The following is a 21,158-nucleotide window of genomic DNA, read 5'->3' as shown; positions in this document are numbered from 1 at the left end:
TAAGGTTCTAAAAAATTAGTTTTTACTTACAAATTTAAAAGTAGACCCGACCCGAGAGAGCGCTGTTCGTGACGTCAATCGAGGAGCGATATTATTTTACAGAACTACGGTAAAACGGAGCGCTCTGAGCAGACTGCACAATACTGTACTAGACCGGCAGCCCAGAGCACTTTGGTTAAAGGAACGAGGTACCAATATTTGAGTACAGGAACATTTAGTGGATAACCTGACATAAGTCAGATATGGATGTCTGCCGGGGACCTCCCGCTGCGTGTAGCGCATGGACCCCCAACAAAGAGGCAAAATAATGGGCTGAATCAAAGATTCTAGGTACCACATGAAACCAAGTGGAAATGGTCATGACCATGACAGCTAAATACCAGTCACAAGCAATTTATATGGCATTAAATTATTGCCCCAGTAACAAAAATAAGCGATCTATTTTCGTGCTTAAGCAATTTTTTTGCTTAAGCAGCTCTATGAAATTGGCCCCTGTGCTTAAGACAGTTTCTTCATTCCTGTTGGTCGAGAGCAACGGCTGAAACAGTTGTGCCACATCACGCGATACGCGCGCACAGCATTCCTTTATAAGGAGTTGTTTACCCGAGGGCGGCTGAGGGCTTTACCATTTTATAGCTTGAGGGGTGTTGTGTTGAAAGAAATCTAACAATGTTTGCATTTATTTTACCTTTTGACCAAAATGTATTGATGTTTTTGACCGAAAAGGTATTTATTAATGGGAATCAAAGTGTGTTGAATCGGTTTTCAACTATAAGGGAATCAATGTGTGGTGAAGAGGTTTTCAACTAGTGGTTTAATCCCAACGAGGCCAGGTTCTTGATAATTTTACCGAGACGAAGTCGGGGTAAATTATCAAGAACCAGAGCTCGGCGGGTTTAAACCATTGAAAACCGATTCAACACACTTTGATTCCCATTTGGCCCTAGCACCCTTGATATAAAATTCTTTTCCTTTTTTGTTGTCGGGTATATAACCACTTATCAATAATGGTACAATAAAATGCTACAAATTGTGAAGGAACCCGACTTATCATTGGTACGGCCGTGTGCGCGCCCCGCTGAAAACGGAACAAGTTGTCAAGACGGCTGAGAAAGTTCCCACTCAAAAATCATTTCATGTTTACCCCCTTTAAAAAAAAAAAAAAAATCTAGGTGTAGGGCTAACTTCAGAAGCATAACATCAGTAGTGTCATGATGCAGATCGTTGCGATCGGGGTTTGTTTTTCTCTAAAAAAACCGGAAGAACTTTATATAAAAGGTGCTAGCCGGCCGGATGGGGGCTATTTTTTTCCCAATCTGCTGACCCTACTGGTCGGTGATGGCGATCAATGTTTTGCACATTTTATAATTGCGGTATCAAAATACTGGTATTTTGAGACCTAAAATTGGTTAACAGAGTCATTCATATGAATTACTGAAAACAGAACCAAAACAGTTTTTACGACGTTATTTTATTTCACACTATGTTACGCCGGAAATGTATGACAGGCATGACAGGGCGTGCATTTTCAAGAGGAATCAAGAGTGTGATTTTATTCGCACGCAGGGGATCCTCCTCGAAACCAGGGCTGGTCGGTGGAAGTAGAATGGTGATCGCAAGCTACGAATTCACGGCGGAAATAGAGCTGAAACTGGGCCCAGGTGTTTCGCGCTAATGTTCATTTTGGGAAACACGCTTTCTACATGCACGCACAGATTCCTCGTGAGTGAAATAATAGTGGTCCACACTGAAACAAAGTGCACATAATAGGCATAATGACGGGTTATTAATAGAAAACGAATTCCAAGGTATGTAGTTTATTTGGTGTCGTGTCCCCCCTCCCCCTTTTTTCTCTCTTTTTTCTTCTTTTCTTCTCTCCTTTTTTCCCCTTTCCCCCTGACAAAAAAGGGGGGGCGCGCCGCCCCCACGCCCCCGGATCCGCGCCTGATATAGACCCGCGGCCGGCCTAGGTGGTCTGGGTCGGCCCAATATAAAGCCTAGCACAAAACTTGTTAATGGGCCTTTAGACACATAATTGCCTATAGCAGAAACTGTAGATAACCAGATAAGTCAATAAAATTTACATTTTTGTGACAGATGCCCCACCCATTTTTTAATTAGCGAAGAAAATTAATTATCTAAGCAGAATTTTCTGCTTAACAGCTTTATGAAATCGAGATGAATAAACAATTAATTTATTCGAATTTATGCACAAATGAATGATGAATGTCAAACAAGTAACTAGTTCTTGTTTGACATTCGAACGTCAAACAAGAAACCAACTTCACACTTTCACACTAGACATGGCCCTTTTCTAAACCACGGCTTCGGCTTTGGACTCGGCTTGAGGCTCCGTTCTCTCGTCTGAAGCCCTGAGCGCGTTAACGCAAATCACGCGCAAATTGTCAAATCAACCGGCGGGGCCAAGCTAGCCAAAAGCCGAAACCGTCGTTTCGAAAAGGGCCCCATATCATTATCGCGAAGAGTCATCGTTGGGGATTGTTCTGCGTTTTGTTTGTGTTTGGATATCGGGATCTCTGAGCGTGTAACTACTTGTGTTGGGATTCCCTGTGTGTCATATGCCTGTGCAAAAGGAAGTGATGTTGAGGTCACCTGCCTTCGTCGTCACATATCGTACCACCATAACTATGTCATAAGGCTTAATTGTCTTCCAACTAATATTAATAATGGACATCGCACTTGGTAATATTGGTGAGCAGATATAAATAAATTGTTTGTGTGAAAATATATGTAGGCCTACTCCTTTTTGTCGAAATTTTGTCATTATCGATTCGGTCGTACGACGCACGGTACGGTACGTACATACCAACATTTTGAAAAAAAGGAGTACAGCATCCCAGTTACTGGAAATTATACTGGGTCTATGTATACCGATGCCTAGGGCTAGGCCTAGGCTAGCTATACTATAGGTGAAGTTAGTATATATTGTATGATGATTAGCAATACAAATGGAAAAGTTTCCGTATGGCGCCACCACTTTTTCATTTGATATGAAATAATATAGTATCTAATTTACCTCAATGAGATATCCCTTTTTGTAAAAATGAGTGAAAAAGTGGTGGCGCCATACGGAAAGTTATCCATACAAATGAAATGAAACACAATGACAATGTTTACAAAATATAATTTACAAAACATTACTAATTTACAATAATAGTGTACAAAACATTATTTTTGGTGAGACCATGGATTGGAATGATCATAGTATGACAATAGTCATATATTATGACCATAAGGTTTTTCCGCGATTCAGAACCGCAATGCGTTGTGGGAAGGCATACGGGACAGTTTCTATGCAGTTTCTACGACTAGCGTACGCAACGCCTATACCTTTGTGTTGGTTAAACAGCGCCCTCTCTTGATACTTTGCTATATAGCGATAAACCTTATGGTGAGACCATGGTCACCATCGTCACCATCGGTCAGATGAGATGGTGAGGCCAGTTTGGGATTGTTTATGATTGAGTGTTGAGTCAGTTACCGGGATCACTATTTATAAACATGGAGCTATAAATAGCCTAAATTATATAACTGACATACAGATCCTTGTCATTTGATTGGTGGAACTTACTTCACGTGACATTCACTATTACTCCCATCCGCACCGGCGATCAAAAAGACCTATTCGCCCATGGGGAATAGCAGTTCTCATTCAACAGTTAGGATCATCCTTGTTCCCAATGTTTATGAGCAGTACAGCGCCGCTGCTTAAACAAAGGAGCACCTGTGCAAAAGGTTGTGATCTGATTTGTGCATTGGCGATTATGATTTTTGGTTGTCAGTAATTTGTGTGATTTTTCATAATGTTATACTTTTAAATACATCAAATGACAAGGATCTATATGTCAGTTTAAAACAAATATTGAGTGGCTTTAATTCGTGGAATGGAAGGAATATATTATCGCTCGGTAAAATTTGGACTGTTCCATTTCACTCGGCTTCGCCTTGTGAAATGGAACAGTCCAAATTTTACCTTGCGATAATATTCCTCCCGTTCCACTCTGAGCCACTCAATATTTGTATACCATCCATCATGCTATGAAGACCCCAAGTAAAATAACTGTATTTTTACCTCCATGCTGAAAGATCATTTCAACTTTGCAATATTAAACCAAATATAATCTAAGCCATGCATACATCCATGTAGGCACTAGCCAAACGAACAAGGTGGGTTAACTTCTTTTAATTTGACAAAATTCTGTGGACACAAAACCTAAGACTTGGCCCCGCCGGAGTGAATGTCAGACAATTTGACCATTCGGACAACACAACGAATGTTATGTGTCTATTGGTGTTCCAGCATGCAGCAGCTGAGTCAGTGTTATGTGTCTATTGGTGTTCCAGCATGCAGCAGCTGAGTCAGTGTTATGTGTCTATTGGTGTTCCAGCATGCAGCAGCTGAGTCAATGTTATGTGTCTATTGGTGTTCCAGCATGCAGCAGCTGAGTCAGTGTTATGTGTCTATTGGTGTTTCAGCATGCAGCAGCTGAGCCAATGTTATGTGTCTATTGGTGTTCCAGCATGCAGCAGCTGAGTCAGTGTTATGTGTCTATTTGTGTTCCAGCATGCAGCAACTGAGTCAGTGTTATGTGTCTATTGGTGTTCCAGCATGCAGCAGCTGAGTCAGTGTTATGTGTCTATTGGTGTTCCAGCATGCAGCAGCTGAGTCAGTGTTATGTGTCTATTGGTGTTCCAGCATGCAGCAGCTGAGTCAATGTTATGTGTCTATTGGTGTTCCAGCATGCAGCAGCTGAGTCAATGTTATGTGTCTATTGGTGTTCCAGCATGCAGCAGCTGAGTCAGTGTTATGTGTCTATTGGTGTTCCAGCATGCAGCAGCTGAGTCAATGTTATGTGTCTATTGGTGTTCCAGCATGCAGCAGCTGAGTCAGTGTTATGTGAACAAGGTGGGTTAACTTCTTTTAATTTGACCAAATTCTGTGGACACAAAACCTAAGACCTGGCCCCGCCGGAGTGAATGTCAGACAACTTGACCATTCGGACAACACAACGAATGTTATGTGTCTATTGGTGTTCCAGCATGCAGCAGCTGAGTCAGTGTTATGTGTCTATTGGTGTTCCAGCATGCAGCAGCTGAGTCAGTGTTATGTGTCTATTGGTGTTCCAGCATGCAGCAGCTGAGTCAATGTTATGTGTCTATTGGTGTTCCAGCATGCAGCAGCTGAGTCAGTGTTATGTGTCTATTGGTGTTTCAGCATGCAGCAGCTGAGTCAATGTTATGTGTCTATTGGTGTTCCAGCATGCAGCAGCTGAGTCAGTGTTATGTGTCTATTGGTGTTCCAGCATGCAGCAACTGAGTCAGTGTTATGTGTCTATTGGTGTTCCAGCATGCAGCAGCTGAGTCAGTGTTATGTGTCTATTGGTGTTCCAGCATGCAGCAGCTGAGTCAGTGTTATGTGTCTATTGGTGTTCCAGCATGCAGCAGCTGAGTCAATGTTATGTGTCTATTGGTGTTCCAGCATGCAGCAGCTGAGTCAATGTTATGTGTCTATTGGTGTTCCAGCATGCAGCAGCTGAGTCAGTGTTATGTGTCTATTGGTGTTCCAGCATGCAGCAGCTGAGTCAATGTTATGTGTCTATTGGTGTTCCAGCATGCAGCAGCTGAGTCAGTGTTATGTGAACAAGGTGGGTTAACTTCTTTTAATTTGACCAAATTCTGTGGACACAAAACCTAAGACTTGGCCCCGCCTGAGTGAATGTCAGACAACTTGACCATTCGGACAACACAACGAATGTTATGTGTCTATTGGTGTTCCAGCATGCAGCAGCTGAGTCAATGTTATGTGTCTATTGGTGTTCCAGCATGCAGCAGCTGAGTCAGTGTTATGTGTCTATTGGTGTCCCAGCATGCAGCAGCTGAGTCAATGTTATGTGTCTATTGGTGTTCCAGCATGCAGCAGCTGAGTCAGTGTTATGTGTCTATTGGTGTTCCAGCATGCAGCAGCTGAGTCAGTGTTATGTGTCTATTGGTGTTCCAGCATGCAGCAGCTGAGTCAATGTTATGTGTCTATTGGTGTTCCAGCATGCAGCAGCTGAGTCAATGTTATGTGTCTATTGGTGTTCCAGCATGCAGCAGCTGAGTCAATGTTATGTGTCTATTGGTGTTCCAGCATGCAGCAGCTGAGTCAATGTTATGTGTCAATTGGTGTTCCAGCATGCAGCAGCTGAGTCAATGTTATGTGTCTATTGGTGTTCCAGCATGCAGCAGCTGAGTCAGTGTTATGTGTCTATTGGTGTTCCAGCATGCAGCAGCTGAGTCAATGTTATGTGTCTATTGGTGTTCCAGCATGCAGCAGCTGAGTCAATGTTATGTGTCTATTGGTGTTCCAGCATGCAGCAGCTGAGTCAATGTTATGTGTCAATTGGTGTTCCAGCATGCAGCAGCTGAGTCAGTGTTATGTGTCTATTGGTTTTCCAGCATGCAGCAGCTGAGTCAGTGTTATGTGTCTATTGGTGTCCCAGCATGCAGCAGCTGAGTCAATGTTATGTGTCTATTGGTGTTCCAGCATGCAGCAGCTGAGTCAGTGTTATGTGTCTATTGGTGTTCCAGCATGCAGCAGCTGAGTCAGTGTTATGTGTCTATTGGTGTTCCAGCATGCAGCAGCTGAGTCAATGTTATGTGTCTATTGGTGTTCCAGCATGCAGCAGCTGAGTCAATGTTATGTGTCTATTGGTGTTCCAGCATGCAGCAGCTGAGTCAATGTTATGTGTCTATTGGTGTTCCAGCATGCAGCAGCTGAGTCAATGTTATGTGTCAATTGGTGTTCCAGCATGCAGCAGCTGAGTCAATGTTATGTGTCTATTGGTGTTCCAGCATGCAGCAGCTGAGTCAGTGTTATGTGTCTATTGGTGTTCCAGCATGCAGCAGCTGAGTCAATGTTATGTGTCTATTGGTGTTCCAGCATGCAGCAGCTGAGTCAATGTTATGTGTCTATTGGTGTTCCAGCATGCAGCAGCTGAGTCAATGTTATGTGTCAATTGGTGTTCCAGCATGCAGCAGCTGAGTCAGTGTTATGTGTCTATTGGTTTTCCAGCATGCAGCAGCTGAGTCAGTGTTATGTGTCTATTGGTGTTCCAGCATGCAGCAGCTGAGTCAGTGTTATGTGTCTATTGGTGTTCCAGCATGCAGCAGCTGAGTCAGTGTTATGTGTCTATTGGTGTTCCAGCATGCAGCAGCTGAGTCAGTGTTATTTGTCTATTGGTGTTCCAGCATGCAGCAGCTGAGTCAGTGTTGACGGGGTCATTGGCAAAGGGGCTGGGGACCAGCCCAAGAAATGTCTGACCTTTAACTATTTGTTTGCATACATTGTGTAGCCTCGGTCCTTTTATTTTGGTTGGTGAGTTGTTTGCAGTCAGCTAATTCTCAAAAATAATATTGTTTACAAGTTTTACGGGTGGGGTTTGTGTCAGCTTATTTTCGCAATGTTGGTAAGGGGTGTTCAACTGTCGACTTGTCTTGGCCATCCCTCGAGTTGTCTCAAAGTTGAGTTGTCTGAACCGTTGAGTTCTTCAAACTTTCTGGTTTTCTCAACTGTCGAGTTGTCCAGACAACTCCACTGTAATTTAACTTTGGACTTTGATTTTCTTGCCACCCAGCCACAATGCCTCAAAATTAGATCAAATAAAAAAGCTCATAAATCGCCTACTGGACTGTGTTCTTCAGTTTTCCCTCTCATAACATCTAGAAAGAAAAAAACCCAAAAGAATATCATATTTGTCACCACAATATCAAATTGCATCAATAACACAATGTTTGCAACCTTGGAAGTAAGAATTGGAGGAGGACTTAAATGCATTTGCAATCGTACGCGCGTTATCGATCAGGAGTACAATGTTGTCAAATGGATGACAAAACTTTTTTTCAACCCCTCTTTTGTTTTTCGATTTTGTTTTTCATCAAAGGATTTTGGATGAGTTTTACAACATGTTTAGGTTACAATGTAACTTGTCAGCTTGTTGTGTTTTAAAAAGATGTCAAAGAGTTTGGAACAAAAAACAATGTGAATTCATAAAAAAAGGCCAATACATACCCAAAACATTTGAAGTCCACCAAGGGCGAGACGATTGAATCCATGGGGGCCCACAAGGACTATGGTCTTTGTGTAGTGTTTTAAATCATGTATTTAAAACAAATGAATTTTTTCCATTCTCCGAGAGAGAGAACAAAAATAATAAAAAAAAAATTAGGGGGGGGTAGGCTTTGAAAAATCTCACGCATAGTTGGCCTCTGAACTTGGCATCTCTGGGTATCTTGTTTAGAAGAGTTCTAGGAAAGAAGAAGATAAGGAAAAAAGAAGATGTCTAATAGAAGAAGAAGAAAAAACCCAGACCAATATCATAAGTTTGTGCTTGTATTGCCCGAACACCTATCAAAACCCATTGGTCATGCTGGGACATGGTATGACAAAACTGCTTTGTAATAAAAAACAGATTATAAGCAGTCGAGCCTGCCACGTCCATAATTTATTGAGACCATCTACCACGCTATTGTTTGCTGACTGTGTCTTTGGCCACTCCATACACTCACTCCCTGTTTCCCTGACAAAGATGTGCCGCAAGTTTTGTTATTATAACTGTTCTTACTCTGCACATTACATCCCACTTTGCTATCTCCAGCATGTGTTACATATGAAAGCGGAATGGTGTCAATAGAAGACTTCCCAACAGATAAAGGCCCCGTATGGATTTTGGGCAAGAAGTATGACATGAAGCGACAGCGACATGAGGCAAAGGTAGATGTTGTCTCCAGGTTGTGGATGACATATCGCAGAGGTTTTGCTAACATAGGTTGGTATTTTATCAATATTCTCTTGAAGGCAGTGGACATTATTGGTAATTACTCAAAATAATTATTATCATAAAACCTTTCTTTGTGACGAGTAATAGGGAAAGGTTGATAGTATAAAACATTGTGATAAATGGCTCCCTCTAAAGTGATGTAGTTTTCGAAAAAGAAGTAATTTGCCACGAATTTGATTTCGAGACCTCAACTTCGACAACCAATTGAGCTCAAATTTTCACAGGTTGGTTATTTTTTGAATATGTTTAGATACACCAAGTGAGAAGACTGGTCTTTGACAATTACCAATAGTGTCCAGTGTCTTTAATGTGTTTGTATTGAACATTACATTTGTAAATGGAGATGACAACAATTTTTTAAATCAATTGTTTTTATGAGGTTTTTTGTATTTTAGTTAGTTACCTCACATTACAGTTTCATCATTACACACATTGATGTACACCCATGTGTTGTAGGATCAGACGGGCCCATAACTACGGGAGGCGCCCCCCCCCCCCAAGAAAAAAAATAAATTAATAATAATAATAATAACAATAGCGTATCGTTTTGTACCCCTGAGGTCAAAGGCCAGTGTCATTTTGGCTATAACAAAAGAAACAATGTCTAAGCGGTGGCACCCCCAGCCTGTTACGGACGAAAAAAGACCAGCGTGAGCGGCGAAGCGCTTTAACTCGTTCATCTAATCAGTCATTCATGTACATGTAGGTATTTTATATGCACCTTCTGTGTGTTGCCCTCAGCACGTGACTTTTTAGTGGGACACCATTATGCGTGTGTGGGTAAGGCCTAAAAAAACATGTTGGATTTCCCTATCTTTTGGATTTCCCTGGACTTTTTTGGGGTTTTCCCTTTTTTTAACCACACGCCCGTTTATCCAACGTCACGATTTCACAAGGAATCAGTCTAACAATCCATTGAACAACAGAAGGCGCTGTTGCAAGTAATGCCCTTAAATGGTATCGCTCGTTTATTGAACGGACAAAAAACATGGTGAATGAAATGACTCTTGGAAATTGTTTTTGAAGGAATTTGCCAAAATAAAGACGCAAAAAGAGCTATCGAAGATGTATTAAGATAAAATGCCTTGCTTCTTTGACAACTAGATCTTTCATGAAACGTTAATGCAGTTTTGGGCATTCTTTGACCTAAAAACTAAAAAAGAAAATATCCAACAATCCAACAATTTGTTTTTTTGGCCTAATGATGAGGCATGTACCCTGCGTGTGATCTGTGGTATTGTGTCTTCTTATCTCACTCATGCATTATGCATCATTTCTCCCGCCAAAATCTGTGGCAAAAAGTAAAGAAAAACATGGTTCCAAAACACCTAAATACACCGGTCGCGCTGTTTTTTTGTGTTTGTGTGATATCCGGGGTCATCATGTGTCCTTGACATCTGGGGGGGGGGGGGGGTGGGGGGGGGGGGGGGGTGCCGCATGGGTCTTGACTAAAGGCTACATTTGCCCCTAGGGTGTACAAATCCCATGGACCCCTGTCACAGCTTGCAACAATTGTTTTGTTATAGGCCTACATGTACCTCGGTAACATCATTATTCCTCTTCTCAAAGTTCTGTTGGCATCTTAAAACATTATTACAACGGAGTATGCAGTGGTTCATGAACTGTTGTTCAAATAACAATTTTTGTTTAACTGTTCCCTTGAGCCCGTAATTGTTTCGTACAAAGTGGTGGAAATCAACCAACGATGGGATCGATCAAGGTACATGTAATGTACACCAGTTAACAAAACTCATGTTACCCTTTCGCGACTGCGCTGTGCATTGCGCGTAGTGCACATCCTTAGCCATGGTACATTATACAATTGTTGCAAGTTGTGATGGGGTCCATGGCGTTTTGTACACACGAGGGGGGAAATGGAACCCGAGGCGAAGCCGAACCTGAGCCGAGGCGAACCCGAGCCGAGGCGAAGCCGATGGTGCCATTTCCCCTCGAGGGTGTACAAAACCCATGGACCCCAATCACAGCGTGCAACAATTGTTTTGTTATACCTTTGTATAATTGTTATTCCTCTTCTCAAAGTTATGTTGTCATCTTCAAACATTATTACGACGAAATATTCATTGTTTAAATTAGCAGACGAACAAGAAACAATTCCATCGAACCCGCGGTTGTTTCGTACACAGCGCTGGAAATCGACCAACGCTGGGAACAATCAAGGTGATGTACATCGGTGTACATCACTCTTTCACATGTTTCATGTTACCTGGCCCGTCGAGCCATGTAACATGCGTATTTGTTGCACGGCACGTGATTGGTTCTCGACCAATCAAACTTCACAATTTGTACAGAGGTATAACAAGATTGGTTCTCGACCAATCAAAATTCACAGTTTGTTTCTGAGGTATAACAAGCAGTTTTGTATCACATCACATGATCAATTGGTTCTCGACCAATGAAACTTCACAATTTGTTACGGAGGTATAAGCTCGTTAAATGGGGTACTGTAGTCGTTATCTTTTAGCTACTCTGCATATTTGGCTACAATACAGGTACATGTAAATACTGTACGTACGGGTAGGCTAATACCATGTTAGATGTACAAATGTATCATGGGTAATTTTTTGTTCACTGCCTCTTCAAAGAAGAAATTCCATAATGAAAAAACAGTTAGGCTTTTGGAGTTTAAATTTAATCAAGTTTCTTAAAATGATGTTGTGTCATTTACAGTCTGTTTCTCAAAACTCAATGTATTGCTTCAATTGGAGTTTACAGTACATCACCTATTTAATTGTCCCTGATTATTGCTTTAAGTGGTTTTGCCCTGGACTGTATTTGTTCTTATGTGCAACAACTATCAAAGAATGAGATTATTCTAAGTCAGTCAGTTTTAGGGCATTTTGTATCTGATGTTGTTGCCTTGTTGTATTTACAGGTGGTACAGGGCCAACTTCAGACCAAGGATGGGGTTGTATGCTGCGATGTGGTCAGATGATGCTGGCTCAAGCTCTCATATGTAGACATCTTGGCAGAGGTAACAAATTGGTTTAAATACAATGTTTGTTTCAGGCTATCCAAACTGGGAAACACACCATGTCATCAGGTGATTCTGCAAATTTGTACCAAGTCCTGGAATTTATATAATATGGAAATTTGAAGGATTAGTCATGTTAGTAGCAGTTTATCCCCACATAAATTCATTAAGTTCTGCCACCACTCTTCATTTCAATGTTCAACAAGGTCTGTGTGGTATTGATTAAAATAAATATACCCCTGGCATAGCAGTTAACTTAAAAGTTTATTCTATAAAACTTTATACCATCTGAACATTGTCAATTAGAGTTATAACATGTGCCATCATGTACAGATGTACATGTAACTTACAATGGCACATTAAAGATGTTACTTTCCCTAGCCGTACAAAAGTAATGCATATCACACTCAAAGTCAATTATTATGTGAACATGGCTAAAGAATAAATCACATCAACAAGATCAACAGTAATTTCACTCTCAGGGGCAACAGCCTCCATGTCATTCAAGGACTCTATGAAACCTGAATTTCTGGAAGTCATCGACGCAATGTATGTATGGCCTTAAATATCTAATCATATTTTTAACTGTACAGATTGGAGATGGAGCCGCTCCAAACCGGAAGAGAACTATATAAGAATACTGAAAATGTTCCTAGACAGAAAAGACAGTCCTTATTCAATACAGCAAATAGGTAGGTATGATAATAATAATAGTAATTGTGGCTTCTTATATAGCGCACATGTCCATCACTCAGTGACACTCCTGGCGCTGAAACATGCAGTATGTCCTGCCAGATGTGGGACTACGTTTGAATTGTGAGACCTAATTCTGATAGCACCGTGTAATGTTTTACAAGGTGCTGTGGCGCAATTTGCTGCCGATCGGACCAGGAACACCGGGGCGAACCCCTTATCTTTTCGATAAGTGCACTGGGTTTATTTACATGCGTTACATAACACATGGCACCAATGGCTTAATGTCCCATCCGAAGGACGAAGCAATGGTGATGTGTCTTGCTTAAGGACACAAGTGTCACGGCTGGGGATTCGAACCTACACTCTGCTGATCAGAAACACCAGAGTTTGAATTCGGTGCTCTTAACCACTCGGCCACGACACTTCCACATAAAGCAGACGGAGGTGCGGGTGAGATATTTCCACATGATTTATATTCCAACATTGCAATGACCCCTGGCTGTTACAATGAACTGTATTCCAACATTGCAATGACCCCTGGCTGTTACAATGAACTGTATTCCAACATTGCAATGACCCCTGGCTGTTACAATGAACTGTATTCCAACATTGCAATGACCCCTGGCTGTTACAATGAACTGTATTCCAACATTGCAATGACCCCTGGCTGTTACAATGAACTGTATTCCAACATTGCAATGACCCCTGGCTGTTACAATGAACTGTATTCAAACATTGCAATGACCCCTGGCTGTTACAATGAACTGTATTCCAACATTGCAATGACCCCTGGCTGTTACAATGAACTGTAATTTCATGCAGAGAAGACGCGTCTTAACTGAGTAAGTGGAGGGCAGGGTAACAATACAAATTACTGTGGCTTTGTGACATTGTATACACTTCACTGCACCTGCCCGTCTTTTTTCTGTTGCTCATTATTTGTCGATTGGATCCCATCCATATTTTCCAGTTTTGCGAGTCCCGCTAGTGGTTCTTTCCCAGTAACGTGTTTACATTCAGTTTATTACTTTCTTATCCCATATAGTTTATGAGTCTTTTTTTTTTTTTTCCCAAAGGCCTACATATCCCCTGTCCCAGCTTGTGCCCCTTCCCTCTCCCATCCCATATGTTACCCGCACCTCTGTCTGCCTTCGGTCCCCGTTCCTGTGTGTATCCGGTGTGTTGGCATTGTTCTTTGCTTGCCACTGTACATGCTGTATGCTCATAACTCATGTTTGGCAGTTTCGCGCGGGTCCCGCTGGTGGTTCTTTCCAAGTCCTGTTCATACCCTGTTGCACCACCCGCTGGTGGTTCTTTCCAAGTCCTGTTTATACCCTGTTGCACCATCCGCTAGAAATGATTGGGGGTTCACCGGTCACACAAAATAAAAATGTTGGCAGAGGCACAAGGCCAATAACAACACTGTCTGGCCTTTGTTCTCAACTTGCAGATATCCCCTCACAAGCTGTAGAACCCAGCCATTCTACACCCTACGTGACTGCAGACACTAATGTTATATTTCATTTTTCATGTTCTTAGCACGGTAATGCAAGACCAATGGGGAGCCAACAATTCCTCCCTCTTCTCTCCCAGCCATGACCAGTCAACCCATATGTTCTTGTTTTCTTGCACAGATACATGTACCACTTTTGACAGTAACAGTTAATAAACCATACTGAAAAACGATACTTTGTATTTTTAATTTCAAACAGCACAAATGGGTGTTGGTGAAGGCAAATCAATTGGAATGTGGTTTGGACCAAATACTGTTGCACAAGTTCTGCGTAAACTGGCTGCATTTGACAATTGGAGCAACCTAGCAGTGCATGTAGCCCTTGACAACACTGTGGTACAAGAGGACATCAGTAAGTTTCATTTCTACTTAATTGTGTGCCATTATACAATTCCTCCCTCTTCTCCCACAATTGTTGCACGCGTTTTATACACCCGAGGAGGAAAATGGCACCCTGGACTTCCCCCAAGGATGTACCAAACCCAAGAACCCCTATCACAGCGTGCATCAATTGTTTTGTTATACCTTTATACAATTGATTATTCCTCTTCTTGAAGTTCTTTTGTCAACTTCAAACATTATTTTAAACAAGTATTTAAGTTTAATAAGCACACGAACAGTTGTTGAAAATTAGCATCCCTTTTGTTTGTAGAAATTGCTACTTTGTTTTCAATCCCCTATGTTTTGTAATACATTTTGCTTTTTACCCGCCACACAGTACACCACCTCTATTTGTAATCCTGATCTAAGCTGGAAAGTGTGTTGACTTTTTGTTCTTTTTGGCTGATTTGAATCGATTAGCTAAAAATAAAAAAGTCAACTGAAAGTCACAAGTCCCGCTTGACTTTTCAAGAAATTTAAGGAAGATGCACAACTGTAAAAAATTACACATTCGACTAGGCTGAAATTGGAACCCCCAAACTGTTTAAAAAATGAAATGTTTTGTTTTATTTCGAGTAGTTGTTTGATCATTATTGTTAACATTTGTTTGGCTGGCCTATGAATCACCGTTCATTAAATTTTAAGTTCTCATTCTTTGCTGCATGAACTAAGTATAATAGATTGAATTTAACAACACCATCATTACTGACATGTTTAATTCCATGATTATACAGGAAAGGTATGCCTGGCTTCACCAACAGACCATGTAAAAGCACCTTGTGAAAGTAGTGAGTGCAGTAGAGTCCTTCCCAATGGAACAGTAGAAGATACAAACTGTGGTGCAGGAGCAGTGTCAAAGGAAAGGTGGCGACCTGTGCTGCTCTTCATACCACTACGACTTGGACTAAATGAGATCAATGCAGTTTATATACAACGCCTGAAAAGATGCTTCACTTTGACTCAATCTCTTGGTGTAATTGGAGGAAAGCCAAATCATGCGCATTATTTTATAGGCTTTGTTGGTGAGTATTAACACTGATTGGATCCACCATTTCCAATACAAGCTTGACAGATCACATGTCTCAAGAAGGGAATAAATTAGTAGTGACTCGTTCTTAAACGGCCATTCTATAACCGGCACGGTCATAGACATGCGATGAAGGCCAGAGTCGATTGCAAGGGCCTTCATTCCACTGCCCCAACCCTGCAAGATTTTAATTGGCCGTTTAAGAGCGAGTCACTACTTATTTATTCCCAGTCATGAATGCCGCTTTGGTTAAAAGGCGTAACAAAGTAGAAAACTCTGTAAATACTTATCTGTTTACCACGCTCTTGAGCTCTGTTACTTGTGCATTTTTATTATACAGTTTTTGGATAGCATTTGTGCGCGTAGTAATGCATCTACGCATCAATCGGCTTACCGACACAAATGCTATCCGAAAACTGTATAATAAAAATGCACCACTAGTAACAGAGCTCAAGAGCGTGGTGAACAGATAAGTATTTTCAGAGTTTTCTACTTTGTTACGCCTTTTAACCAAAGCGGCATTCATGAATGGGAATAAATAAGTAGTGACTCGCTCTTAAACGGCCAATTAAAATCTTGCAGGGTTGTGGCAGTGGGATGAAGGCCCTTGCAATCGACTCTGGCCTTCATCGCATGTCCATGACCGTGCCGGTTTTGTTGAAAATGCTTTCCGAAAACAACCAGTTGTGAACAGCTCCAGCTGGTCATTATCAACTGTTTAAACACCCCCACGTGATGCGCTCTCCACCAATAGGGGTAGCAAAACTGTCTGGGGTATTTATGAATATTTATTCCCAGTCTTATCTTTTTTTAAATGAAGTTTGTCTAAAGGTGTTTGATTTTGTCCTCCACAGGAGATGAGCTAGTTTATCTCGATCCCCATACAACCCAACCATCCACGAGTACTGATAAATGGGGTTTCCTACAGGATGAAGGATATCACTGTGAACATGCATGCCGAATGAGCATACACAACTTGGATCCCTCTATTGCATTGGTTTGTATTTAAATGCATGTTGGCTTTTCTTATATTTAGCTGTTTTTGACTTACTGTCAAGGTATTGTTTTCATCATGGTTTTTATGCCCTGCCGGGGAAGCCAGCCAAAGGGGCATGGTGTTTGCCTTGTCCTTCCGTGTGTGTCTGTGGGTGAGAAGGTATATACATTCAAACTGGGGATCTATAACTAAAGAGGAAAATAGAGTCCACGGTACGGGAAGGGTCCACAGTTGGAAAACGTGTACAAACAAGTTAAAGGGACACATTGCGTTGGATCGGTCGAGTTGGTTATATGCATTTGTAATGAACGGTTTCAAATGCTATCATTGAGCAACTCGACCAATCCAAGGCGACGTGTCCTTTAAAGTATAACCGAAAGAAGGACAATAAGAAGTCCACGGTTGCAGGCGTACACAAGGTTGCGTGTGGTTGTGCGTATAATAACTGTCTGAGTGATAACTCTAGAAGGACTTGGCCTACAAATTCCAAACTTGGTTTGTGGATTGGTCTTGGGATCTCCCAGAAGCCTTGTGTTTTTAGACACCTTCAGTTAAATATTAGGTCATTATGGCTTAAACAAAGGAAATGTTGTCTGAGCATTAACTTCAGAAGGATTTTGCATATTAACTCCATACTTGGTTTGTTGACTGGTCTTAGGATCCTTCAGATACTTATTGTTTGTCAAAGCATGCAACAATTGTATTCTGTAACGTCTACAATTTAGTCCTTTGCAGTAAAATGCCTTACATGGTCATCAGTTGTCTTGTCCTCCAGTCAGTGACATCTGGATCTTCTTTAGTCCACTCAACACCCCAAAATGCAATGTAACTCGTCAAAGACATCTAGCATGTCTATTAAGCTATGCTGTAACAAACCACTTGGAAATAGGCACCATTAGAGTTGTACACATGTAATTGTTCTAAAAACAAGTGTGGTGTTTTCAATGGTGTTTTCATTTCATACTAAACTGACAGGTTGTTTTGCTTTGTAGGGCTACTATTACCAAGATGAAGCTGACTTCCAAGCCTGGTGTTACTTCATTTCATACTAAACTGACAGGTTGTTTTGCTTTGTAGGGCTACTATTGCCAAGATGAAGCTGACTTCCAAGCCTGGTGTTACTTCATTTCATACTAAACTGACAGGTTGTTTTGCTTTGTAGGGCTACTATTGCCAAGATGAAGCTGACTTCCAAGCCTGGTGTTACTTCATTTTATACTAAACTGACAGGTTGTTTTGCTTTGTAGGGCTACTATTGCCAAGATGAAGCTGACTTCCAAGCCTGGTGTTACTTCATTTCATACTAAACTGACAGGTTGTTTTGCTTTGTAGGGCTACTATTACCAAGATGAAGCTGACTTCCAAGCCTGGTGTTACTTCATTTCATACTAAACTGACAGGTTGTTTTGCTTTGTAGGGCTACTATTGCCAAGATGAAGCTGACTTCCAAGCCTGGTGTTACTTCATTTCATACTAAACTGACAGGTTGTTTTGCTTTGTAGGGCTACTATTACCAAGATGAAGCTGACTTCCAAGCCTGGTGTTACTTCATTTTATACTAAACTGACAGGTTGTTTTGCTTTGTAGGGCTACTATTGCCAAGATGAAGCTGACTTCCAAGCCTGGTGTTACTTCATTTTATACTAAACTGACAGGTTGTTTTGCTTTGTAGGGCTACTATTACCAAGATGAAGCTGACTTCCAAGCCTGGTGTTACTTCATTTCATACTAAACTGACAGGTTGTTTTGCTTTGTAGGGCTACTATTGCCAAGATGAAGCTGACTTCCAAGCCTGGTGTTACTTCATTTCATACTAAACTGACAGGTTGTTTTGCTTTGTAGGGCTACTATTGCCAAGATGAAGCTGACTTCCAAGCCTGGTGTTACTTCATTTTATACTAAACTGACAGGTTGTTTTGCTTTGTAGGGCTACTATTACCAAGATGAAGCTGACTTCCAAGCCTGGTGTTACTTCATTTTATACTAAACTGACAGGTTGTTTTGCTTTGTAGGGCTACTATTACCAAGATGAAGCTGACTTCCTAGCCTGGTGTTACTTCATTTCATACTAAACTGACAGGTTGTTTTGCTTTGTAGGGCTACTATTGCCAAGATGAAGCTGACTTCCAAGCCTGGTGTTACTTCATTTTATACTAAACTGACAGGTTGTTTTGCTTTGTAGGGCTACTATTGCCAAGATGAAGCTGACTTCCAAGCCTGGTGTTACTTCATTTTATACTAAACTGACAGGTTGTTTTGCTTTGTAGGGCTACTATTGCCAAGATGAAGCTGACTTCCAAGCCTGGTGTTACTTCATTTCATACTAAACTGACAGGTTGTTTTGCTTTGTAGGGCTACTATTGCCAAGATGAAGCTGACTTCCTAGCCTGGTGTTACTTCATTTTATACTAAACTGACAGGTTGTTTTGCTTTGTAGGGCTACTATTGCCAAGATGAAGCTGACTTCCAAGCCTGGTGTTACTTCATTTATACTAAACTGACAGGTTGTTTTGCTTTGTAGGGCTACTATTGCCAAGATGAAGCTGACTTCCAAGCCTGGTGTAGGGATATCCAACAGGTAATTCTCATTCATTTATTAAAAATCTTTGCTAAAAGACCACATTCCATTGCCAAACATTTGTCCTAGTAAAGCCCGGTTCATACTTCCTGCGAATGCGAAGCGAATGTCGACGTCACAAATTCACAACAAATAATTTGCAGCAGTTCTACTCTGGTTACCTCACTTGTGGACATCGCTGCGAAAGGAAAGTTGTGACGCCTAACTCACATCAAATTCGCTTTGCATTCTCATGAAGTATGAACCAGGCTTTAAACCTTGATTTTTGTATTATTTATTTATTATAATTTTTTTTTTTTTGGGGGGGGGACTGGGGTTTTTATAAAAGCAACTATGTAATGTTATTTCCAATGGTATAATATTTTGTAATCACTCTTACCATTAGACAATTTATGACTGTGACACAATAGTCAATTAAAGTTAATTGGTAGCCTTTGAATAAGATCCACCATTACTAAATGTGAATGTCTGAATCTAAACATCAGTACCAAATGTTTAAATTACTTGCAACTAACACACTGTTTACATGATCCTTGTGTAGGAGGATCTGATCCTAAAAGGGAAATCAAGTCTTTACATGTCGCCTTTACACTTGATTGTGATCGCGAGATTGTGATCTCGCATTGTGATCGCGCACCGGAAGCTCAAGTCAGCTGATGGTAAAGGTTGCCCTTTGATCGTCCTTGCAGGATCTGATCATTAAAGGGAGATCCAATTGGAGGATCTGATCCTGAACATGTTTACACTAGCCTTTGATCGCCACTTGATCACCCTTGCTGGATCTGATCCTCCTTTGATCGCCCTTGTCGGATCAAGTGTAAACGCAGTCTAATAGTTGTTGGTTTGTATTGTCTGCATCTTATCAAATTGTACCCTGGTTTGGAAAACATATTAGGCATTACCAGTTGAAGCCGCGGTCCATTACCACTCAGTGAACCCGCTCCACAAACAGTAATTGCAATTAAAGTCACCTGGAAATAGAATTTTTTCTTCTTCAAACATTATATGTTTCTGAACAATATAATAATTTTTTGAATAATTGTTTTTAACGATTTATATGTTAAAAAAAGAAATAAAGTTGTGTGGGGGTGACTCCACCTACCCCTTTTGTGACGTCAATCGAGGCAGACTTTGCCTCGATAGAACATCAAACACACGTACGTGCAAGTACATTCAAGTCCTAGTCGTGAGTTTGTACGTTTCGAAAAAGGTTTTTTCTTGCATTTTTCCGGCAATGTCTACCAGGTGTATTGCTGCTGGATGCAGCAAAACAACTGAAGATGGGGTCAGTTGGCAAGTCTTTTCCAGCGCTGTGCAGCAAACACTTTGAGCCGCCGTGCTTCGAGAATCCGGAATACACTACACATTTTGATATGAAGAGAAAAGTTCTTTTCTAAAACATGACGCCATTCCAACAATTTTTCCAGCTAGTGGGGATGTCGAAGAAGGTACCTGAAAGACGTAATGAACCTAAAGGAGCATTTGCCTAATGTGAAAAAATCAGGTACATGTATTGTTTCAACTTTGAGGGCATGTTTTTTAGCTTGCGCCAAGCGTCACTATCTTGTGTTGGCACTGCATGCGATTCATCGCGCCTTGATTGACGTCACGAACAGCGCCCTCTCGGGTCGGGCTTATTTTCAAATTTGTAAATAACATGGAAACTGGTTTTTGTTTAACCTTAGTTAATTGTTTATTCATATTCCACTCATCAAAACACATATTTTAGTGACAAAAGCTTTATTTTGACAAAATACCACTTCCAGGTGACTGATAAAATTTAAAGAAATGCTAAAAAACACCAGAATTCCATTTTCTTTTGACAATATTGTGAAAATTGTTCTGTTCATATTCAAGAGCAATTTTCTAAGCTAAATTTAGTTCTGAAATATATGAATACTAGTAATAAATTGTTTTATAGGCATGACAGGGGAGAATGACTTAACAATTATAGGCATGACAGGGGAGAATGACTTAACAATTAAAGGATTTCGGGCTACATTGACAGAGAGTTTAAAAGAGGAGTATGCTCTAGCCAGACTAGGAAATCCAACACAAACCAATTTCTGAACTTAAAAGCCTAATCTACTCGAATGTTCACATGGTTGGTGAATAGTTTCAATCAGCAAGATTG

At 41.0% G+C, this 21,158-nt stretch overlaps 1 protein-coding gene across 4 annotated transcripts in view; it reads left to right on the top strand.

Annotated features, from left to right (window-relative positions):
• The first annotated feature begins 1,634 nt into the window (after nt 1-1,634).
• LOC117298419 (cysteine protease ATG4B-like) overlaps nt 1,635-21,158 on the top strand; it is a 35,284-nt gene continuing 15,760 nt past the window's right edge. The window contains exons 1-8 of one of the 4 annotated variants that reach the window (XM_033781672.1): nt 1,635-1,722; nt 8,658-8,828; nt 11,734-11,832; nt 12,426-12,524; nt 14,241-14,393; nt 15,157-15,444; nt 16,304-16,446; nt 18,968-19,024. In XM_033781672.1, the coding sequence (XP_033637563.1) occupies nt 1,704-1,722; nt 8,658-8,828; nt 11,734-11,832; nt 12,426-12,524; nt 14,241-14,393; nt 15,157-15,444; nt 16,304-16,446; nt 18,968-19,024 (1,029 nt within the window). In that variant the 5' untranslated portion in view covers nt 1,635-1,703. Of the gene's footprint in view, nt 1,723-2,494; nt 2,713-8,657; nt 8,829-11,733; nt 11,833-12,425; nt 12,525-14,240; nt 14,394-15,156; nt 15,445-16,303; nt 16,447-17,523; nt 18,469-18,967; nt 19,025-21,158 lie in introns of those variants that run through there. The other 3 variants (XM_033781673.1, XM_033781671.1, XM_033781674.1) reach the window with 3 other exon arrangements.

This window comes from Asterias rubens, chromosome 13, assembly GCF_902459465.1.
Source record: "Asterias rubens chromosome 13, eAstRub1.3, whole genome shotgun sequence".
In the NCBI taxonomy this organism is placed as follows: Eukaryota; Metazoa; Echinodermata; class Asteroidea; order Forcipulatida; family Asteriidae; genus Asterias; species Asterias rubens.
The sequence above is the reverse complement of the archived record's forward strand: the minus strand, read 5'-3'. Positions and strand labels throughout refer to the sequence as shown.